This window comes from Lotus japonicus, chromosome 1 (genome assembly GCF_012489685.1).
Source record: "Lotus japonicus ecotype B-129 chromosome 1, LjGifu_v1.2".
NCBI lineage: Eukaryota > Viridiplantae > Streptophyta > Magnoliopsida > Fabales > Fabaceae > Lotus > Lotus japonicus.
In genome coordinates this window covers 17569509-17593902 of record NC_080041.1, presented here as the reverse complement: position 1 = coordinate 17593902, position 24394 = coordinate 17569509, and the positions used below count along the sequence as shown (strand labels likewise).

The window sequence follows — 24394 nt, the reverse complement described above, 5'->3', positions numbered from 1 at the left end:
ATTGTAAAATATAACCTTCCACATGGACGTGGTACTTACTCTGGAAGTAATACTTACTCTTTCACTTAGGAATTAGGAATTATGAAGAGACTATCGTGCTGATAACGTGTTATGAATAAAGAGTAAGCAAGTAAATAAGAGAGGAGAATAGAGGAATAAGATATAGAGAAATAGTGTGATGAGGATACTCTGCTAGGTGCAGACTCCCCTTGTATTTATATTATTAGGCTTGGAGTGTTAAACAAGTCTACGTGTGGGCCTGACCCATGGACTCTTAACTCTGATGGGCATCCATATATTTCATAACATTCAGCACATTTATTTTATTTGTTGAAATTAATTGGGATCCATTGAATTATATGTGACCCTCTTAATCTAATCACATATTCACATGATTTTGATCTACATCAACATTGCTCTAAATTAAAACTTGGACAGGATTTCCATTTCTAGATACTTAGCAAAATACTTATAGGCTGCTTCAGTTGGATGAACACTATCCCAAAATACATATTTGGAAGCATCGTCACATACACGTGTGAGTTCATTACATAAAGGAGTTACTTCGAATAAGCCAGTTCCGCAACACCCTTTATTAGTTTCTTTGAAACCTGTAGAGTACAAAATAAATATGACAAGAACTATCCGACTTTAAACAAGTCAAATGCAATTTACTGCAACAATCTTAAATTTAAGTCTCAATTGCACTTTTGTCTTTCACTAATGTGTGGCTTTTCTGTTTCCATTTTTTTTCAAAAAACTTTTAATTGTTGCAATCATTTTATTATTTTTGGAAATATATTTATGATAAGATTAACAAACCTTCATACACATTGGCTTGTAGGAGTTGGGGAACATATAGATTGGAAAGGGGAAAGTCCATGAATTGATTTTTAGAGGGTACAATTTATTTTTCTGATGTGAAAAAAAAACCTTCATTTTCTCCTAGATAAACATACACATAGACCTTTTACTAAAATCCATTTGCAGAGAGACATTCATGGGCCAAAAAGCCAAAGGATGTGGGGATTAGGTTATAAACATTCAAGTTTGTATTCACTAAACATTTAAGCAAATACACACATTGTTGTAAATAACCTTTCACTAATAGCTCCACAATTAAAATATCATATTTCACCCAAAATTGAAAAATCTAAAAACCTAATTTTTGAAGTCCTAATCTCACTTTTAAAAAAAATGAAATATCATCAAAGGCATCACAATTTTTTCTTTTACAAACATTCAAATCATTTCTATTCCTAAATATTTATATAAATTAAATATTCGAGTAGAAAATAAGGATTTAAAAATTTATATATGTAGAAAATAAGTTTTTTTAGCAATTAGAAAAAGCTACAATTCAAGTAAAAAAAATATTATGGAGAGACTGAACCTACATATATAATAAAGGGACAAAAGTTGTAACTAAACCTAAATTAACAAAAGTTAGCTAATTCTGTTAATTTGGCACACTAATCCTAGCTCACGTGGGTCAGATTAAAAAATTCTCCAAGGCTGAAAAGCCCCTAAACAAAAAAATGTCACATCTTAAATGGGTTGGCTATGTCGTAGCCCACATCTCCAGTGGGTTGTAAGGGTCCATAGCTAAAAAGTCTTAGAACTTGATGGATTGAAAAAGTTATGACCATAATAGGAGCTCTGTGAACTAACCTAGAGTCATGGGCTAAATTGACACTCTAGAGCCAATGAGCATAAATCTATAAACATAGGCTCACCATATTTTTCAGGTTGATTGAGAAGGTTGATCAAGGGGTCATATATGTCTGCATAAACAACTCTGCTTCGTGGAAGCATTGCTTGTATTTGAAGTGATCGCCTTGCCAATTTTTGGTTGTAGAACTTGGCATCTACATTCTCATCCTCTACACAGTTTCTATCCTTTGAAGTTAAAAACTTTGCTGTTATTTGAAGGGGTATGCAACCAATAGGAGTAAGTCCCGTCACAACAAATTTTCTGCATCCAAGGTCATATAGTTCCTACAATTTTATAAACAAGTTATCTAGAGCTATTTGTTGGCGTTTAATTCAGGAAAATATCAGAACAATTTAAAATGAAATATATGATTAAATAATTATCATAATAACAGGACTTTAAAAAATCCAAAAAAAATATGAGATACATATGTTTTCGATCTCTATAAAATTGTGGTGAATTTGAATTTGGTTCATCTAAACACATTTCATAGCTTTTAGTCCTAAGTTAATAAAAAAACTGTAGTCTTTGTTATCTATTGTGGTGGTTTGAACCGCCACTAACACATTTTATGGCGGCTAAACTAATGCACAAAAATCGCAATTAAATTAACGGTAGAAACTAACTTCACATATTTCATTGGGAACTAAAAACTATGAAAGGTTTTTGGAGCAGCGAATTTTCAACTCAATCATATTTTGCATAAAACAAAAACATATTTAACCTAAAAAATATTTTAACACTTTTTAAGAAGTTAAACATAACATCTAAAAATTACAAATTTGTATCACAAAACATTCAATAAGATCCAACTTCCTTACGGCAAAATTTTCTTAAATTAACAGCAATCAAGGTTCAAGTCATCCCATCAAAATTATATGGCTCAAATTTAGAAATTTGACATTAGTTTCTTTAAATTGGACAAAACATCAAAATTACATTTGGTTTCTTTAAACATGAGTCATCTCAGCATGGTCTAATCACTATGGAATATTTTTGACCGCAGCAAATTTAGGAAAATTCACCTACCGAAATCCAAATCCAGACACAAATAAATAGACTGTGCCTATTTTCTTACCATTCTTACAAATTTCTAATTTTCAATTAATAAATGACTTCTGTGTTTAATTACCTTAATGAAGATTTGAAGCCTACTCTGAATATAATCTTGATATCCAGTAATGTTGAACTCCAACTTTCTAGTGGGAATGTCATAAAAATTGAAAAGGAAGTCATTAGTTCCAGCACTAACAATAACCAGAGCATCTCCAACTATTTTCCTAGTTTCATTTTCCCCTGCAATGCTTTTGAGCTTTGCTACATAACCTTTGAAGTACTCAATTTGCTTGGACACAGGTATGGCCCCTAATAGAATTGTGGTCAAATCATCAAAACCTGACCCTCCAGATGCAAAGCTAACACCTGTTAGAAGCTCTTCATTTGAAAGGTTTGGGTCTAGGAATGGAGGGACAGTGTCTTTGAGGTTCAATGTAGAGGCAATAAAATCAATGGCTAATTTTCCATTGGAGAATCTGCCAGTGGGAACATGGCCAGGGAAATCCATGCCATAAGGGAAATGGTTTCCCTTAGCCAAAGTTTTGATGAAGTTGTTGTTGCCTGTGTCTACAGTTGAATCTCCAAAGACTAGAATGGATGAGAACTTGGGTCTCAATGTGATCAAGTCATTGCTTGTAGCAACAACTATGGTCCAAATGTGCATTAAAATGATAAGGTGGATTGCACAAGCCATGTGCCAGAGATTTTGCGGATGCTAAGATAAGGCTTTATTTACATATATATAAACTGCAATAACAATTTTTTTAGTTTCAAAAAAAATTATTCCCCTTAAGCAAAGATTTAGATTATTTGAGTCTTGTAGTGAATGAAATAAAATCCGAAATAAACGTTATTCTACTAAGATATGAAAAGTCCCAACTCAAATAAGATCGTTCAAGTATATGTGACACTATATCTTTCATTCAGTGTGAGACTTCTTAGACCTAGGTCGCTCCACGTTGGGATAAGATAGCAAATTACAAGTGAATTGAACAACAGCACATATTTCACGCAAAACTAAGGTATTGAGTATATGAGTTCTCTCACTTATAAACTGTTCAACCTTATATTTTTCATCCAATATATCTTAGACTTCTTCCTAACTCTTGGATTCCCAACACTTCAGCCCGAAAGAGGAAGCTAAGTTAAGAGTTAAAATGTAAGTTAGCAGATTTGTAAATTGCAAGAGAACTGCATACAAGGAATCAAAACGTGAGAAGATAGCAAACTAGCCATTTTAGGTGAGCGAAAACAACTTGAAGGAATTTTGATTAATTTGACTGAGCTAAGTGTTTTACTGGAAATGGTTGAAGTGGAACACTTGAAGAAAAGAAGCATATTTTTGGTTCAAGGAAGAAAGGAAACTTGCGCTCCGAAGTTTATGTCAATTTAGCCTGTTTGGGTATTGCTTGAACTATGGTACACGGTGAACAAAATTGGCTAGCTAGGTAAAATGTGTGGGTGTGAACCTAAATTTTTTAATTGAAAAACATAAAGAAACAAATATGTAATGAATAAAATTAATTTGGATTCAAGTGAAACTTTTTAATCTCTTAAAGTAAAATTGTTGTTTTTTAATATGTACGTAAATTTTTATATTTATACTTTAAAAGTAACTTTGTTTTAAAGAGGAAATGAAAAAACAACAGTAAAAACTGAAGACAACCGCCCCTATCTAAATCTAAAAGAGGGATAGCATCAGGAGAAAGAGTCCAAAGCTTGAGGTTATCCATCATTTGAAGCCTAAGGCTTGTTTGGTGGCAATGGTGGTGGAGGTGGTGGTGGAGAGTGAAGGAGGCCTAACTCAACCCAAAAGCTAGTTCAAGAGTTAAGGTTTGCACAACCATATATAAGCAATTGCTTGGCCACATCTCTAGCCAATGTGAGACTCTAACACACCCCCTCACGCCCAGTGTAGAACATATGGAGCGTGGAATGAAACGGGTGGCCCAAATATGGGAGGTCTCCACAACAAATGGATCTAAGATAGGGGCCCAGACCCATGGTCAAACAACCATTGGCTTTGATACCATGAAAGAGGCCTAACTCAACCCAAAAGCTAGCTCAAACAACCATTGGCTCTGATACCATGAAGGAAGGCCTAACTCAACCCAAAAGCTAGCTCAAGAGTTAAGGTTTGCACAACCATATATAAGCAATTTCTTGGCCACATCTCTAGCCAATGTGAGACTCTAACAGAGAGGGATGGTAGTAGTGACGGTGGGTGGTGTTGGTGTTGGTGGTGGCAGTGCTGTATGGTGGTGGTGGCAGTTTGGGTAGAGGCATTGGAAGGTGATGGTAATGATGGTGGTGGCGGCGTTAATGGTGGCAATAGCGATAGCGATGACGATAGTGGTGGAGGCGACGTTAGTCGGGGTTGTTGAGGCGGTTGTGGTGGAGGATGTGGGTGGTGGTGGCGGTACTAGAGGGTGGTATTGGATTTAGTATTTTCATGTAACTTATAAGATATCTTATCATGCCTTATCCATCATCTATAAGATATCTTAAATAATTCATCATTTTAATGTATAAGAGCGGATTTACTAGATAAGCATATACAATAATAGCACCAGACAATGAATAAGTCTATACTGTATTACATAAACTTATATTATCATGCTTAGTAGCGCATCAAACAAGCCTTAAGAGATGTCATAAAGTCAGCATAAGAATTGGCCTTACGAACATGCTTGAATTTGTCAATCCAAGGACGCAAAGAAACTGTAGTGATAGTGATGCAGGAGCAGATTAACTAGGATTTGTTACTTTTTAGTTACTTTCTAGTTGAGTTTAGGATCCTTTTAGTTAGGATTTTCTGTAATTTTTGTTTCTATTAGGATTTCTATTTAAGTAGTTGTATGGCATTAGCCAAAGACTTTTTTTTTTATCATTGTAAAATGAGAATTCTCTCAAACTCTGGTGGATTCCAGTTTATTTTCTAGGGTTTTAGTGTTGGCTGTCTCCCTTTTTGGTGGATTCCATAAACCTTTTCTTTTTAGGATTTGCGCTTGCAATCCTAGTACAACTTCCGTTGTATCAAGTGGTATCAGAGCATGCTTCCTTTTTAGGATTTTCATAGCTTTACCAATCATGGGAGATCAAACAACAACCAAAGCAGACCTTGAGGGTTTTACTGCGGGTGTTGCCCCGACCCTAACTGCTTTGACGCAACAAATGACGACGTTAACAACGACTATAACGGCGTGGAGCTACAACGTGAATCGGAACCGGCAAGGCAGGGGAGGAGAACGACGTAGGTTTCCGCACGACGGAAACAACCATCAAAGTTCCAGTTTCAATGATTCAGGAGATGGGCCTCTCCCTCGTAGATGGAGAGAAGAATCAATAGCCGAAGGGAACTTCACAAGATGCAACAACAAGGACATTGGGACATAATTCGTCAACCTCAATAAAATCAATCTGACGGTAGTGAACCCTAGTCCAATAGATGACCAGGGCCACACCCACACGACATCAACAACAGTGGGCTGAACCAAAGCCGACATGAGCCTCTATGGCATCGATGACGGGCACAATAAGCAGCGGGGTACCATAGGCGCAGAAATCGGGGGAACTGCCAAAGGGGCGAAATGTTTTTCTGCGGCTTTTCGTTCGGTTCGCACATAGAGCATATGTTAGGTTTTTAGTGTTTTTCATTATTTGTTAAATCGGTTATTTTCATGTTTGACAAATGTGAACCATTTGATAAATCAAATGGCCATAAAATCTATAGGAGAGACGATTGAGAGACGATTTTTTAAGAAAATTGTCATCGACCTCTCTCATTTATTGATAAAAATTCATGTGAGATCCACTAAAAATGTAAGTCCCACCTCCAATTTGGTATGGCCAACATAAACTTCAACCAATAAAAGAGTGTTTGGTTACTACACTTTTTTTTATGTTCAAACTAAAAGAAAGTTTGTATCAACTACAAAATTCAATTATGCATGGGCCTCATATATAGTATTATACAGTAGAGCATATAAAAAGTTAACCAAGCTATCATACATCCAGCGATCTACAGTCGACACCATAAATTCCAACAATATTTTCAAGTTTTCACTTTCAAATACTAACAAGTGACTAAGAAACTAAATATTTCAGAAACTGCAGAATCAGAGATTCAATAGAACTGTTTCATGTTACGACTACATTGCTTCTAGAAACAAAACATCTAAAGAGCAAACATTAATCAACTGTTGAACTTTAAAATATAACAGGGCTGGAAAAAAAAAAGAGTAATATAAATAGCAAAAGGATGGTGGATCCGGAAAAAACTCTATAAATTAAGTAGCAGTTTGTCAGAACTTTCATATTAGAAATCCAAAAATGAACCTAACTTATGCCTCTCGGCGCACGAAATACAATTTTCCCATCACATGAAGGACGGCAACAAAAGCTATAAAGCCAATACTCATTACAAGAACGACATTTGGGGAGATCTTGAGTCCAGGGGCATCGTCGGTGTAAAACTGAAGCATAGTCCCAGCTGCTCCTCCAGAGGCCCCACCACTGGTTGTTCTTCTTCTCCTCATGCTAGCAGCAGCTGCTGCACTTCCTCTTTGGGGAGCTGCTCCACCTAAAGCCATCTCCTGCTGATACACATTAATAGCTCAGAATGTCAGACTAAAACCCACAAGCAATACCTTATCAAAATTCAACAGATGCAATGCCAACTTCTCATAACTCACACACCTACAGTACCAGATGAGAACAATCGAAACTCTTTTCACAACTCTAAAGAAAATATTAAGCACTTCACTTTCAACCAAATGCATGACAAAATCACATAAACAACAGACACCAAGCTTTGACACACAACTACTGAATTTAATTCATATCTCTCCTCTTCTTCAAGTTGATATAGTCCTCGAAACCTTTAACTTAATAACCATCGTAAGTTAGAAAAACTACAGGCAAAATTCAAGATTTGAAAAGCTGTTCACTCCCTGTAGCACAAGAGCCCTACTGGGATGCCAAAATACGCAAACAATCAATTTTATTTGTCTAATTGGTGCACCACTCTATTTCCTCCTCCTCACTTAAACAATTACAAGCTATCAATAAAACTTTCACTGGAGGTATTCCGAAAACATCATATAATGAAAACTAAAATAAAATAAAGCTCAGGTCTCAGATTCACAAACACTATATTTCTAATCAATTATAACAAAAGTGTGCAAGGCCATTCAGGAATGAAATTTGGAAACCATTATTCAAACTTAACTAATACAAATACAAATAATCAGAAGAAACAATTCAAATCAGAGAAAACCACCAACATTCAGATTTCAAAAGTGAATAAAAAAGAATGAATAAAAATCATCGAAACAGATCAAATCATAGATATAAATCTTCAAGTTCAGGACCCTAACAATTGCAGGGAGAAAACCAGATGTGTGATCAGCACTGGGAGACTAGGTAGATCACAAAAAAGAATCTGAAACAGAGAATGGAAGCAAACATGAATGAGGAAATCTGGTTAGCGAGGTTTGTCAACTATAGGGATATTGCCCCACTGGTAAACCAAGTTACTGATCCCAGAATTTGTCAGGTTCATAGACGTGGAGAGAAGAGAGGTGTTATTTACAAAAATTGTGAAAGAAAGGAGTCAGTTATAGAGAGATAGTAATGGGGAGGGACAGGGTGGGTTTTGCATTTCCTAGCCCCGCAACCCATCGATCAGGATCGATAAATGTGTACTACATCTACATTTCAAATCGGCCACAGAAACATAACAATGGCATACCAGCTATCAACCTAACTCTAATTCCTGTACATTCCATCATCGGGAAACAACCACCTAAAGCATGCCAATACACAGTACCCAACTCCCCAATACATAACAGATCTGAAAAGTTTGATTTCAGAGAGATGTGAATCGAAGACAACTACAGGGACCAAACCCAAATGAAAGACAACAAGTGACAAAAATCAAACTTGAACAAATCACAAAATAAGAGAAGTGAAACACACTATCCATCAAAAAAATTCCTCCTGACCCTCAATTTCTCAATAATCCTATTATGATCTAAGATCAAACACTATAAAACTTCAAATAACAAGCCCCAAATTCAAACAGCAAATTATCAATCCACCACGCAAATCAAATTATCTAAAACCCTTATTCAACATTTCTCGATCGCCGAACTAGAAACCAATCCAATCCAAGAAAATCATCAATTATCAGATTAATTCACGAACAAACACCGAAACATTTAGGAAAAAAAAACAAAAACCCTAATTCAAGTAAATTTTCGTGAAACAGAAACAGAGAATTTCATGTTTTATTCAGAAAATGTAGAGCGAATGATGATTGATACCTGAAAGATAAATCGAAAAGAGGGGAATAAAAATTTGACGTCGAAAAGATTCAGAGTTTGAGAGCGTGGAGTTCTTATGCGTTGTATAGATAGGACAGCAGAAGATTCATAAATCTATGATGTTCGCCTGATTTTGACGTCAGTGGAGATGATGTGGCTTTATGCTATTGGACCATCACGCCAGATGTACCTTTTTAGTGTAATTTAAATTATTTATATAAAAAAAAAGATAAATTCTTAAATTTTACTATTTTTTTTTAGACGTTCTTAAATTTTACTATGTTATTTGGGCTGTAGCCCTCCATGTAATCAACAAAAAATTTACTATGTTATTACACTATTTCACTTCTATTATTTAACACTCTCTAAGGTTTATCATTATTGCATCAACTTCCTTTAAGAGTTATTATCATAACACTCAGCTCTCTATATTGTTTTATATGGTATATGAAATATGAGAGGTCAACTCATGGAGGTCGACGGTGCAAAATCACCTGATGATGAGAACCTGACGTAGCGACCCTCCTTCCGTGACAAACTCATGGGGGTGGACGGGTGGACCCTCCAAAGGAGGTGAAAGACCTGGTTGATCAAAGACGCATGAAGATTCAATTGGTGAGTGGTAACAGACTGTTGCCTAAGATAGTAACAGAGGCTTCAGTGGTAGAGGAGATGAGCGCTCCCTGGAAGGAGGCCTTGGTGATCACTCTCCTGGGCAAAACTCTAGGGTATCGAACAATGAAACTAAAATTGACCAACGTATGGCGGCTGGATGGAGATTTTGACATGATTGACGTGGGTAATGGATTTTACATGGTGAAATTCGACATCAAGGAGGACAGGGAGAAAGTGATCAATGGGGTCCATGGATGGTTTTTTACCATTATTTAGCAGTCTCAACATGGAGTCCTAAGTTTATATCACATGCAACAAAGGTTACGAATACTTTGGCTTGGATTCGTATTCCAGGGCTCAACGTGGTGTTCTATGATGAGAGCTACCTATTGTCGATTGCTCAAGCGATTGGCAAGCCAATCAAAGTGGATAGAAACACACTGAAAGCGGAGAGAGGAAGGTTTGCAAGAATCTGTGTTGAAATCGACCTTACACTTCTGGTGGTGGGAAAGGTTTGCATTGAGGATTATTGGTATAATATCGAATATGAGGGGCTCCATGTTATCTGTACGAAATGTGGATGCTATGGACATCGAAGCCGGGAATGCAAAGCCTCCTTGCCAGTGGAGGGGGAGAGCCAGAATACATCGTCCCCTGTGGAGAGTGGCGGCAGAATTCCTAACCCTAATTTGGCTACGACGCAAGCAGCTAGGGCAGACCAGAACGTGGTTCCAGAAGGGGAAACATTGGAAAAAATGGACACTAGCGGGGTTCATGGCAGCCAATCAGGGAGCAACCATGGGAGCAATCATGGGCGATGGAAATTGTGGTGCAAAAGCTGGAAGAAGATTTCCAAATCCTAGGAGATTGGATAACTGTTACAAAAAAAGAAAAAGAAAATGGCTCCTAGATTTCAGGGAAACAAAGGGAATAGTTCCCGCAAAGAAACGCCTGGTGGAATTAATGGCAAATCATTGCCAAGGAATATTCCTAAGAATGTCGGTGAGGAGAAAACGGTTGCTGCCAGTGTTGAGAAAGCTGGGGCCCACTTCCAATTCGGGAGTAGCACCCACGTGGAGCCAAGCTCACGTGCAAACCGTAACAAGCGATCACGAGTGGAGGGGATCCCCAAGCAGGGAGTGACTTCCAACATAGTAAATCACAACATTGACCCAGGTAATCATTCCCATGAAGTCCAGGAAAGCCATGAAGTTATTTTTGAGGAAAATGTAGGGGACTACATGCAACGTATTGGGGCCACAAAGGAAATTGAAATTCCAGTGGCTAACCTCCCCTCCCAGGATGAAATATTTTCGTGTCTTGGCCCCCTATCTTTTCTCAATAGTTTTTATGATTGGTTTTGAAGATAAAAAAATCCTTTCGTGGAACATAAGGGGTGCCATGAATGAGAACAACAAACATGTTCTCAAAGAATTAATTCGTAGCAAGCATCCAGACTTTGTCATCATATTGGAAACTAGATGCCAGTATGCAAGGGTGAGCAGATACTGGGAGTCTTTAGACTTCTGTCCTGCTTTCATTTCAGAAGCCACGGGGTTCAGTGGTGGTATTTGGGTGTTGAAAAGTAGCACGGTCTCTTTGTCCCTCAGGCTTGTTGAGTTACTTTTGAAGTATGGAAACACAACCTGTCTTGGATGTGTAGTGCAGTATACACTTCCCCAATCCCTGCTCAGAGGGATATTTTCTGGCAGCACCTTACTGGGCTTCGCCAATCCTTTTCTCTGCCTTGGATGATTATTGAGGACTGGAACGAGATCCTGCTCCCTTATGAGGTTAGGGGAGGGGATTTTCTCCCTAGCCGTGTAGCTCGATTTTCCCAAGTTCTTGAAGATAGCAGGCTAGTTGATCTTGGTGCGGTTTGAGGTACCTTTACTTGGTTCAGGAAAATCAACAACCGTATTGTTCTCTCCAAACGACTTGACCGAGCAATGGGTGATGTGGACTGGAGGTTGGCCTTTCTAGACGCTTTTGTAGAGACCTTGAACCGAGTATCCTCAGATCATAGTCCGTTATTTCTCCACTGTGGCGTGACTACTGGTGCTCCTATTAATCGACCCTTTAGGTTTATGGCTTCTTGGGTTGAGCATCCTAACTACCAAATAGTTGTGGAAAAAGCTTGGCAAAGAAGAACTAACGGCATCTTGAGCAAATTAAACCAGGTAAGGAATGACTCCATCACTTTCAATAAAGAAGTCTTTGGCAATATTTTCCAACGGAAGAGTTGGGTGGAAGGGCGCCTCAGGGGTGTTTAACGTGAACTAGACAAGCAACTTTCTTCTGATCTCATGATGCTTGATAGTGAACTTCAACTGGAGTATAAAAATATTCTCAAGCAAGAAGAGCTCCTTTGGTACCAAAGAGCAAGGGACAATAACATCCGACTTGGAGACCGGAACACTTCCTATTTCCTGCCCACATAGTAATCCGTCGGAAGCGTAATATGATTAATAGACTCAAATTGCGGGATGGTGATTGGTGCAGTGACCAGGCCGGATTAATGGAAGAGGTACAATCTTATTTTCAAGCTTTATTTGCATCGCAGGATAGCACGGAGAGGGTGGAGTTTAACCACGTCAGTTTCCTGTCCCTCTCCCCAAGGGATAGGGACGTGCTCTCCCTATCAGTTATAAAGGAGGAAGTCTATAACGCCTTGAGGGCCATGAAACCATATACAACCCCTGGACCGGATGGGTTCCACCCGTTCTTCTTCAAGAAATATTGGAACCTTGTGGGAGATGACATCTTTGAGGTAGTTAAAAATGCTTTTACCACGGGTACAGTTAAGGAGAAGCTTTTGGAGACGCTTATAGTGTTAATTCCCAAAGTGGACAACCCTTCCACGATTAAGAAATTTCGCCCGATCAGTTTGGGCAATGTTTCCTATAAACTGATTACAAAAGTGATTGTTAACAGAATCCAACCCTTCCTGAATAAGCTCATTGGCCCTATGCAGAGCAGTTTCTTACCTGAGCGTGGTACTATGGACAATGCTTTTTTGGCCCAAGAAATAGTCCATTATATGAATGCTTCCAATGCAAGGAATGGGAGTTTGGCATTTAAAATCGACCTTGAGAAGGCCTATGATAGTGTCTCGTGGACTTTTCTGGAGGAAACCCTCAACTACTTTTGGCTTCCCAGGTACACTAATTAATCTAATAATGTGTTGTGTCTCTTCTTCTAACTTGTCTATTTTGTGGAATGGTTCCCGGCTTCCATCATTTCGACCTGGTCGTGGTTTACGTCAAGGAGATCTGTTGTCCCCTTATCTCTTTGTTTTTTGCATGGAAAGATTGTATGTGCGGATTGAACAACTAGTGTCTTCGGGCACTTGGAAGCCTATCTAGGTTTCTCCTCAGGGCCCTCCAATATCCCACCTATTTTATGCAGATGATGTCCTCCTCTTTTGCAAAGCTACAACTACCAAGGTGCAGCTTGTGGCGGATACCCTGCAAGAGTTTTGTGCGTCTTCTGGATTGAAGGTGAACATTGCCAAATCTAAGGCTATCACATCCAAGGGTGTTAGGCCAGCGGTGAGTGAGGAGATTCGAGCCATTGCCCCTATCTCGTTTGTCCGTGATCTTGGCAAGTACTTGGAGTTCCCACTGTCCAATGGTCGTGTATCATGGAGTAGATTCAACTTCCTCCTTGAGAACATTCAGCGTAAGTTAGCATCTTGGAAAACCAACCTATTAAATGTGGCAGGACGAGCTTGTCTAGCTAGATCAGTTCTAGCAATTATACCAAGTTATGTTATGCAGGTTTTTTGGCTTCCCCGAAGCATAATTTAGAAGATCAACCAAACTATGCGTGCATTCATCTGGGCGAAAAATGGAGGCCAGCGAGGGTGGCACCTTGTTAATTGGAATACAGTGATCCAGGAGCGTACAAGTGGTGGACTCGGGATCAAGGAGATGGCTGATTTCAACACGGCTCTAATGGGGAAAGCAGTGTGGAGTTTGGCTCATCATCCTGAAAAATTATGGGTGAGAGTCCTTAATCACCGTTATCTGCAGCAGAGTTCTATTATGCAGGTGCAAGTTCGTACCAATGACTCCCCTGTGTGGAAAGGAATTATTAGGGCTCGAGACCAGCTTAAGAATGGGTGGTAGTTTCTCCTGGGCAAGGGTGACACATCGGTTTGATTTTGGGATTGGTCGGAAGAAGGACCAATTGCGCTGCAAGTTCCGTACGTTCACACATCTGACTCGGCTATGAGATTGCAAGACCTGATCGTTGATGGGAAGTGGATGCTGCAGCGATGAAGCACGATGATGTCGGACCACGTCGTGGAGCATTTTAATAAAATTCTGCCGCAACTGTTGCCTAGCGAGGAGGACATCTGGTGTTGGGATCATGGTGGAACAGGGAAGTACACGGTGAGAGCGGGTTATGCATGGTTGCGTGATCATAAACAAACACACACTCAAGGTACAAATTGGAAGTGGCTGTGGAAATTACCAGTCCCTGAGAAAATTCGTCTGTTCGTATGGTTGGTTATGCACCAAGCCTTGCCGGTGAACTCCAATCGCTATAGATGCCATCTAGCTTCAACGGAGAGCTGCTCTCGTTGTTCATCTGAACGAGAGGACTGCCTCCACTGCCTCAGAGATTGCCCGCATTCAAGGGAGCTTTGGATGAAATTGGGTGCTTGGTCATGGCATAATTTTACAGCAAGTTAGCTGCAGGATTGTGTTCTTTCGCAAGTCAGAGGAAGGAATTCAACGAGGTTTGTGGCGGGTCTTTGGGGAATGTGGAAATGGCGCAACAACATGGTGCTAGACCCTCATCCGTGGCCGCTTGATGTTGCCTGGCGTAACTTATGTCGTGAGCACGATGACATTCTCCATGCCTTGCAACCCGACCAACTTTGTATTGGTGCTGGCTTGTTGAATAATGTATGGCGGCCACCGATGGATGTTTTCACTAAGGTGAACACATATGTCAGTTTTTGTGGCACCAAGAATTGCTCAGGTGGAGGAGGTTTACTTAGAAATAGAGCTGGAGGTTGGATTACTGGGTTCGCTTCTCGCATGCATGGTGGTGGACCGTTCGTGGCCGAGGCCACAGACTTGAGAAATGGCCTGGCTATGGCCTGGAACCAAGGCGTTAGGCAGCTCTCATGCGATGTGGACTGTGAGGAACTTGTTAGCATCCTTCATAGTACTCATCGGGATCAGATCAGGTTCCACCCCCAGGTCTTACTCCTGAATGAAATCATGGAGCTCATGGCAAGGGATTGGAGAGCAAGTGTACATAGGGACGGCAACGCAGCGGCGGATTGGCTCGCGAAGCATGGCCTTAGTCTCTTGGCCCCTGGAATTTTTAATATTGTCCAGCCGGAGAGTGAACTTCAGTTGATTCTCATGAAGGACTCTCTAGTGGTGCCTTAATTTTATTTCTTTTTGTTGTTAATTTCCGATGTAACAAAAAAAATGAATTTTGAAATTAGAGGAGAAATCTATGCAATAATAACAAACATCAAAGGAAGTGAGTGTAATTTCCCCTAAGACAATAAATATACACTTGACGGGTACACTAATAAAGAAATAGAAAAATGAGAGATATAAGTAGCAGTGCGATATATGATGTAATCTGGCCGGAGAAAGGTATAGAAAACTATGAAATGGTATACGAGTCCACATTGGTAGACATAAGTGTATACATAAGTGTATAGATGTTCTCAAAATTACCCATATAAGATTTAATTAACTTGATCTGACCAATATTATTTAAGATATAAGTGAGGAAGAAATTTTTATTATTTATCGTTACATGTTGTACATGTTTGATGGAGATAAAATAGCATAATGTAATCATATTTTGCTGTAATATGTTGTCTGTTGCAATCTTATCCATTATCCTATCATACCCATCATGTGTAAGTTTTATAATGAGAGGGAGTTGGGTTCGAACTTATCTTAACATAAAATGATAACAATTACTTATTCTTTTTCAGTACCCTAAACCCCAAATAAAATTATTTAATTATTTCTATTTTCATAATTTTTAATTTATTAATAAAAAATATTAATTTTAATAATATCTGTAATTTATTGATAATCAATTATAGTTTTACTATAAATCTAAAATTATATAGTTACTCATATAAATTTAATTAAAAAATAAATAAATACAAATGAGAAAAATATTATCATACTCGTATAAAAATATGTAGTTCTTCTTATCACTTGTTGTTAATATTTATTCTTTCACTTATATTATGATATTAAGATTATAAAATAATTATCAACTAGTACTATAAATATTGATTTATTAATAGTAAATATAGATTAATATTCATTTATTGTATTTTATTAATTACTTAAAATTATTTACTTGTATAGTATTTACTATTTAAACAGTAAATATTTAAAAATTATTATATTAATAATATTTTTTAATTTTATTATTTATAACTTGCTATTATTAATTTAGAATCAACTGATTATTTTTTAAAATTAAATAGACTACTCCATAAAAATTAAACAAAACATATATAGACTCATTTGTAAAAATAAAAAATAGTATAATAATTATTTTAAGAAATTATTAATTAGGAAAAAATAAATTTGGAAGTGTGCTCAACTCAAGTTTTTTTTATAATAAAATGATGTCATTATTTGGAAAAAAAGATGTACTTTTTTTTTATCATATCATTATCTTGTCCAACTCAAACACAAGATAGTTATGCTCTCTTATCTTATCTCCCCTTAACTAACTCTTTGTCATATTATACTCTTATCATATTCATACAACTAAATAGACCCTTAATGTACTTTTTGTTATAAATAGCCCTTTTGAACTCAGCTATGCATTGTTGCAAAAGAACATAGATTCCCCAAAATTACTTTATTCTCGGGTGCAAAATGGCAGTTAAAGCTTCATATTTGTTTCTTTGCTTCACAGTTTTATTTCTCATAGCTTCTGAACCTGGTATTTCTCTTTGTTTGTTGTTTCATGTACAAATTTAATTACAAGTATCTAGGCTAAAAACTTAAGTAGTATATGTACATTAAGAAAACTTAGCTTGGTTTCTTACTATGTAAAATCGGGTTCACTGAATATTAAGTTTTTGATAATGTAAATGAATTTTTGCAGGTTTTAAGGCCCAGACTAGTGCATCAATCGAGTGCATAACTAACAAGGAGTGTTATTCTTTGCAATGTGCCGGTAATTGTCTTGCAAGATGCATTCATGGAGCATGTGCTTGCCCATGTCCTCCTCCGCAAAAACAACATGTTTGATTAAAAAAATTAAGCAGAATAAATGTTATGATGAGGCTCATTTTATGGTTCAAAACAATAATTCAATGCCTCTAAGATTATTTATTGTAATAAGAGGTTGACATGTTGAGATAATTAAGTTTATCAAATATATCTTCTTTAAAAACTTTCATATCTTAAGATTTGAGATTTTGTTTTGCTTTTTCGTGTTTTAATTTATGTCTTTGTCTACTAAAAGGACAAATATATGCTTAACGATTTTAAGAAAGAGACCATCATTATGAGAAATGAAAGGGAGAGGCGAGAAAAATAGACAAGATGTTAAATAATAATTAGTATAATTCTAGTAGATGAATTGAAAATTGTGAAGACAAACGAGATTTATTCTCTTAAGGCTAATTATAAATGATAAGTTAAATAATGAATAAAAACCGTATAATCTTTTTAATTTTCTTCATTTAATTTTTTATCTTTCATTTAATTCATTTGGTTTGTTTTGATTACTTCATAAGCTTATTAAGTTATTGTAAATTGTAACTTAACTTTGAAAAAAATATTACTTCCTTATGGCAGATATTAAAACCAAATCTTGTCCCCGAATGATAGCTCAAGTGGTAAGACTAGGGGACATATGGGTTGAGATGGGAGGTCCAAGTATCAATTCCTGGTGGGAGCAATTTATCTTTCTGATGTACCAAAAAAAATATTAAAACCAAACCCTACATATGAATCTATTACATGGTCAACAATCAAATCGATCCAAGTCAAGTTTGGTTGCCTATATTTTATCTGTCTTCTAATTTTCCATTTAGGGCCCGTTTGGTGGTCAGGATAGGATATGATATGTGAACAGGATATCAACAGGATAGGATAAGGGCAGGATAGACTCTATCATATCCTGTGTTTGAGGTGCACATGATAAGGACAGGATATCAACAGGATAGGATAAGGGCAGGATAGACTCTATCATATCCTGTGTTTGAGGTGCACATGATAAGGACAGGATATGATAAGGAAAAATGTACCAGATTTATATTTGAATAAAAAATACATTTAAAATTGATCATTCTATAAAATTTAATTTCTTTACATTTTCATGAATGAGTCTATATTTTAAAACAAAAAAAATTAATTTAAATTTTATTAATTAGCCTATTTTATTGTTTTGATGATGCCCTATATTTTAAATAAAATTAAGCAGTTAACCGATTGGTTTTGACTTAGTTGTGACACGTGATAATTAACAATAAAAGTTAACTAAATTAAGAATATTATTATTTCAAAAGTACTTTATATTTAAATTATAAATTATTATATAAGTAGATAAGTAGTTTTAAATAATAGGAGATGAAAATAAAAAATTAATCTATTACTATTAAAAAATCAATATTTGTAATCAATGTTTTTCACTTAGTTGTGACACGTGATAAACAATAAAAATTAACTAAATTAAAAATAATATTATTTCAAAAATACCTTATATTTAAATTATTATATAAGTAGATAAATAATTTTTAAATAATAGGATATGAAAATATTAAATTAGTCTATTATTATTAATAAATCAATATTTGTAAGTGAGTAGTCTATTTTACTATTTATGAATAATAATTTTATGTTGTGTTCTGGGAATGAACATTGAAGATAGGGATAGTACCTAGAGAGTGGAGAATTGTGCTAGAGAGAGAATGAGAATGAGAGAGAGAATGCTGAATTTCATGTGTTCTTTCATCAAATGAGCAAAAGTCCCTTACAATTGGTAACTACCTCCTATTTATAGAGCTTGGGTACTACCTATTGGGCCAATTGGGCCTCCGAGGTCAAGGCCCATCTTAAGGCTAGGGCCCCGCCTCGGGGCGGGCTACACGCTGGGCGTTGCCTCTCTAGGGGCTCGCCCAGTCCACTAGTCCACAAGACACCGAGCTCGAAGTATGAGAGCTAAGTGTGTCTTTTAAATGCCTTTACTTGTGTCCTATTGTATACTGAGATCTAAGCTGCCAACATGGCTTGAGAAAAGAGAAGCGAACTACGTTGCCAACATGGCATGAGCAAAAGGAGACTAGCGCCTTTAGTCACCCAGTCCACTGGCTTGGCGAGCAACCCAAGCCGGCAAGTCCACAAGTCCACAAGCGGCGAGAGCGATCGCCCCGTACTGGCGATCAGCTGGAGCAGGTGTATGATCGTTCGCCGGCGGGAAAGGTAGCGCGCATTGGCCACGTGCTGATCATCCAATTACTGACTGGCAGTATTCCCGGCGAGCGACTAAACTTTGTCACTGGCATCTCCTGTCAGGCGATGGTGTTTGGTTTTTACAGTGGCGAGGCCTTTCGCGCTTTCCCCTATTTTAAAAACTTTTCAAATTCCTAACTGCCCCACGTGGCTGCCCCCCGTGATGCGTCAGTTACATCAATTTCCCTCCTTCTCCGGAACCGTCATTTCACTTTTCATAACTGTCCCATCATGCGCAGTAACTCACCATTACACGCAACCCACTTCCCCAAAAACCATCATGACTCTCGACCTTCCACACGCGTCCAACACGCGTCACACTTCCAGCCTCCCTCCTTTTCCTATAAAAACGCTTCTTCCCTACGATCATCCCTTTCCGAAACCTCTCTTCACCTCCCTAATCGCTTACCAAACTCCCTCTGCCCACTTCCGTTCTGGAGCCGTCGCTTATCACCCTTTCCGCTACCCACTCTTCACATCCTACTCCGGTGAGTCCTACTGCCCTTATCTTTGCATCATACACATACTCATCTTTTCCTTTCTTTCACTTCGCTGTCTTCTAAAAATGGCTTCAAACCCTACCTCCCCTAATCATTCCTCTTCCTCCTCCGGAAGCGACCCTGACTCCACCGCCGCCGGCGGCCTCCGTTTAGAGGTCCCGGAGATCCCTCCTTACCGACTAAAAACCTACGCCACTCTGCCCCTTCCAGTCCAAAGAGCCCCCACTCACGAGGCTATAGACCAACCTTCCATTTTCCAGGATAGCGATCTCATTGTGCAATTCGTGAGGTCCCTGGGTGGTTTGTCTAATGACGATGAGTTTAACGCCAAACTCAGGATCTGGATCTACAGTCCTGGGGATCGCCCTTGGCTTCATAAGCCAGACGGCGACGTAAAGAGATCCCACTTTTTCTTTGCGTATGAATACATGTTTAGCGAGCTTGGAATCAGGCTTCCTTTCTCGCCCTTTGTCCAAACCGTCCTTCGCGACATCAACGCGGCTCCCTGCCAACTCCATCCCAACGCCTGGGCTTTCATCCGGTGCTTTGAAATCTTATGCGCCGCGGTTGGCATCGCCCTATCTCCCACCAGTTTCTTCTACCTCTACGATGTTGACCCCAAGTCCATCAAAAACAGAGGATGGATTTCCCTAAAAGCCCGGGCCGGCCGGAAGTGCTTGCATCCCCACAAAAGTAACGCGAAGTCCTCCTTCGCGCGGAAGTACTTTCGTGTGGCGGTTCACCCCGCCTACCCAGAGGCCTTCACCCTTAGGGATGGGACCGCCCTTTTCCCTCTTTACTGGACGGAGAAGCCCAATGGGATTACCGATCATTCAGAGGAATCTTTATCCGCCAACGACAAAGCCTTTCTAAATCTCCTTGCCCCGATTCCTATCCTTGACTGCACAACAGTCCTTGAGGGCGCTGACCACTCAAGGACTCCCAAATATCTAGGTTGTCCATAGCTTGGTTTTCTTATCGACATTTTCTTTCTCGTCTCCTATGTTGTCACTGATCTTTTGTTTTATTGTTGCAGAAGATATGAACTTCACGAACGCTGAACTCCTGAAGGCCCGCGAGAGGAGAATGGCTCGCTTTTCCCCAAAGTTCAACGCTGAGGGCGACGTGAAGAAGCGAGGCGGTGCCGAGAACCAAGCTGAGGGCGGCAAAGCCCCCAAGAGAAGAAAATTGGCCAAAGTCTCCTCCGTCGCCGGCTCTTCCAACCCCGGCGCTCAGCCCAACACTGCCGCTGCGTCCAAAGGCAAAAATGTCACTGAAGCCTCCGTCGCCGCAGCTACCGAGACAACCACCGTCCCGGCCCCCAAATCCGCTACCGCGGACGCGGCCTCCGCAGCCGCCGCCAAGTCCACTACTGTAGGTGCCACAGCCGCCCTCACTGGTGCTGCCACTACCTCTGCTGATCAATCACCAACCGCTGACACAACCGCCAACATCTCTCAACCCTCAGCTATTGAGAAACCCGTCACCATTGATGCCGCAACAGCTGCCGCGTCGTCTGATGCTCCTGTCGGGGAGAAAAGAAAAGAAAATGAAACCCCCCAGTCTCCTCCTCGCCAGGACGCACCTTCTAGCCCGCCCCCCACAGATGATGGGCGCTCCGCGTCTTCTCCAGCTCGCCGCGAAGAGGGGCCTTCTCCTGATGCCGCCGCTACCCAGATCGAGCAAGCTCCTGGTAAAGAGGGCGGTTCCTCCAGCTACCACAACATGCTTCCCAACGCCATTGAACCCTCAGAATTCTTGCTTACCGGCCTCAACCGTGAAGTCATAGAGAAAGAAGTTTTGAGTCGGGGTATTGATGAAGCCAAGGAGGAAACCCTTGCTTGTCTTCTACGTGCTGGGTGTATTTTTGCCCATGCGTTTGAGAAGTTCAACGCCGCCACCGTTGAAGCTGAGCGGTTGAAGGCCGAGAGTGCTCAGCATCAGGAAGCCGCCGCTGCTTGGGAAAAACGCTTCGACAAACTGGCGACGCAGGCAGGAAAAGACAAAGTCTATGCCGACAAGATGATTGGTACGGCGGGGATTAAAATCGGCGAACTGGAGGATCAGCTGGCGCTGATGAATGATGACCCTATTTTAGTAGTGTTTTTAGGGTCATTTCCTAGTTTGTTTCGAGTCTTTTTATTGAGTCTCATGTAGTGTTTCATGCATTATCATGCATTTTTATCTTTCTTTAAGTTTTTACTTTGTTTTGGTAATTTTATAGTTTTATAGGGACCTTTCTTGAATTTTAAGTAAGTTTAGGACTTGCATATCTTTTCTACTTGAATTGAGGGTCTTTTGTGCTAATAAACTCTTGGAAATCCTAGATATTTTCCTTACTTTGTTCCCAAGCAGCTAGGTCTGAAAACTGATGAAGAAAGAAGGTCAAAAGGCTTGGAAAACTGAAGGGAGGCTTAAAGGGGAGTTAAGAAGAAGGTCAAGAGGCTTCCTAGCATGTAGAGAGCGCTCAGGCGCTCGTGTTGGGCGCCTGAGCTCCAATTGGATCGATGTTTACATGATGCTAGAAAGGAATTGGCGCCTGAGCGCTCCTGATTGAGCGCCTGAGCGCCAATTACCTCCAGAGAGCTTGTTTTGGCTTGGAATTGGCGCTCAGGCGTGCTTAATTGGCGCCTGAGCGCCCAGACTCGACCTGTTTGCCTATAAATAGGCTTTTTGTCATTTCTTTTGTAATTTTTGTCATTTCTATACATTCCTAAATAAGTTAGAAGTAGGGTTAGGCTCTGGAGCTTGAGGAGAAGCATTCTCCAAGTCCATGTTCCAGGTTTTATCCTTCTTTTCTTGTATGGATTCTAGAGCCATGCTTGGCTAAAACCCCTTTTGCTTTGGGTTCCTTGTAAGACTTTGAATGTTTTAGCTATCAATCCTTTTCTATTCACGAAGTTCTGAGTAAACCCTTGAATCTCACTTCTATGATTTATCTTCCAAGCTTGAATGCATGCTAGCTTTTTACTTTTCTATAATCATAACGATAGTTTGTTATAGAATTGGGACTTGTTGTGAGATTACTCCTTCTATACTTGCTACTAGGAATAGAGGAAGGGTTGGGGTTTGTTGGCCTGACTTGTATGCTTAGTGCTTCTAGCAAATGTTTAGGTTATCAAGGAATTGAACCTATCTTTTGATTAGGAAGGGTTTTCTTTGCGAGGCATCGAAAGATAACTAACTAGGCTAGAACATCAAGGAGAGACTCGGGATTAATTGAATAGGAAGGTTTGCTAAAACTGAAATAGTTGAACAAGAACCCAAGGCAATCTCATCTCTGTTTTTCAATCGCTTTATTACTTGATTACTTGTCTTTTTACAAACTCAAGAAACAACCAATTATTAAAACTGAATTTTACTTGCTTTTCAACCTTAAACTTGAATCTTAAACTGAATTGCCACACCAATTCCCTGTGGTTCGATAATTTAAAACCCGGAGGTATTCGTACACTTGCGAATTGACCAACAAGTTTTTGGCGCCGTTGCCGGGGAATTGTTTGTGGTTTTTGGTTTAAGTTTTTAGTTTGTGGTTTTTTTGTTTTTTTTGTTTTTATCTTTGTCTAGAATTGGTGCTACTAATCTTTCTCTGTTTGAGTGTCACACTTTCAGGTTGCTCTAGAGAGAGACACCGTCATGGGTGGCCATATGACGGAGGAGGAGATGCAAGCCCATATCGAGGCAAGAATCCAAGAGGGAATCACTCTCCGATTATGTGAACAAGAAGTTGAGAATGCCAACCGGTCTCTTCGGGAACTCACTTCAGCTACCATGAGTTATGACTATCCCGGGAGCATTGTCTTTCCCGAGGGAGTGGGAAACTTTAAGTTGAGACCGGCATTCACCAACTTGGTGAGCCAAAACCAATATGGTGGAGGTACTTTGGAAGATCCACATGCTCACATGGAGAGGTTCATCCGGAATTGCAACACTTACCGGGTGAACAATGTTCCGGCGGATGCAATTCGGTTGAGCTTGTTTCCATTTTCTTTGAAGGACACCGCTGAGGAATGGCTGAATTCTCAACCTCAAGGGAGCTTCACTACTTGGGAAGACTTAGCGGAAAAGTTTACAACAAGGTTCTTCCCAAGAGCCCTTTTGAGGAAATTGAAAAAAGACATCATGAATTTTGTGCAACCCATTGAAGAAAATCTCTATGAAGCTTGGGAGCGCTTCAAGAAGCTCTTGAGGAAATGTCCTCAACAAAATCTCACCCAAGCTGAATTGGTTGCAACATTTTATGATGGTCTACAATACTCTTGGAGGTTTGGCCTAGATGCGGCTTCAAATGGCGAGTTCGATGCTCTTCCCCCACAAGCGGGGTATGACTTAATAGAAAAGATGGCAGCGAGAGCCATGAACTCTGAAAATGATCGCCAAACCCGAAGGAGTAAGTTTGAAGTGGAAGCTTATGACAAGCTCTTGGCCTCCAACAAGCAACTCACCGAACAAGTGGCGGAGATTCGAATGCATATTAAGGAGACCAAGGCTGTTGGTGCAAGAATGACTTGTGTGGAGTGCAAGTCTTGTGGTGGACCTCATGTTAGTAACTTGTGTGCTGTCAATGCTGAGAGCAATGAAGCCAAAGCTATAGCTCAAGGAAGCATAGTTCCATCCTCAAATCATGAGCCTCTTGTCCAAACACAAGTTGTTGGGAAGGTGAATTGCAAGAGGAGTTTAGAGGAGCTATTGGAGAGTTGCATCAACCGC

The 24394-nt window shown here is 39.4% G+C and overlaps 2 protein-coding genes and 1 non-coding gene across 4 annotated transcripts; all 3 read right to left on the bottom strand.

Annotated features, from left to right (window-relative positions):
• Positions 1 to 274: 274 nt before the first annotated feature.
• On the bottom strand, positions 275 to 3470 carry LOC130733922 (GDSL esterase/lipase At2g30310-like). Its single transcript, XM_057586213.1, has 3 exons — positions 2847 to 3470; positions 1737 to 1998; positions 275 to 611 (listed from the first exon to the last, which is right to left on the bottom strand). The coding sequence occupies exons 1-3, from the start codon at positions 3462 to 3464 to the stop codon at positions 424 to 426; spliced, it is 1068 nt and encodes a 355-aa protein (XP_057442196.1). The 5' UTR covers positions 3465 to 3470; the 3' UTR covers positions 275 to 423.
• A 3565-nt stretch (positions 3471 to 7035) lies between these two features.
• LOC130733920 (protein transport protein Sec61 subunit beta-like) lies at positions 7036 to 9234 on the bottom strand. Of its 2 annotated transcripts, none has more exons than XM_057586211.1 (2): positions 9097 to 9234; positions 7036 to 7368 (listed from the first exon to the last, which is right to left on the bottom strand). In XM_057586211.1, exon 2 carries the CDS (start codon positions 7360 to 7362, stop codon positions 7114 to 7116), a length of 249 nt encoding a protein of 82 aa, XP_057442194.1. In that variant the 5' UTR covers positions 7363 to 7368; positions 9097 to 9234; the 3' UTR covers positions 7036 to 7113. The 2 variants fall into 2 exon arrangements, with proteins under 2 accessions (XP_057442194.1, XP_057442195.1); XM_057586212.1 differs by having other exon boundaries at positions 7036 to 7365; positions 9097 to 9232.
• Positions 9235 to 23788: 14554 nt separating this feature from the next.
• On the bottom strand, positions 23789 to 23895 carry LOC130734779 (small nucleolar RNA R71). Its single transcript, XR_009018123.1, has one exon. It is a non-coding gene; the product is annotated as a small nucleolar RNA R71 (small nucleolar RNA).
• Positions 23896 to 24394: the final 499 nt, after the last annotated feature.

What these genes read in the sequence shown, in the direction of transcription:
- LOC130733922 (XM_057586213.1), bottom strand. Translation starts at nt 3,464, where the DNA reads ATGGCTTGTGCAATCCACCTTATCATTTTAATGCACATTTGGACCATA. An exon ending in GGCTTCAAATCTTCATTAAG is followed by an intron (nt 1,999 to 2,846) that starts GTAATTAAACAC and finishes ATAAAATTGTAG; the next exon opens with GAACTATATGACCTTGGATG. An exon ending in CAATCAACCTGAAAAATATG is followed by an intron (nt 612 to 1,736) that starts GTGAGCCTATGT and finishes TGTACTCTACAG; the next exon opens with GTTTCAAAGAAACTAATAAA.
- LOC130733920 (XM_057586211.1), bottom strand. Translation starts at nt 7,362, where the DNA reads ATGGCTTTAGGTGGAGCAGCTCCCCAAAGAGGAAGTGCAGCAGCTGCT.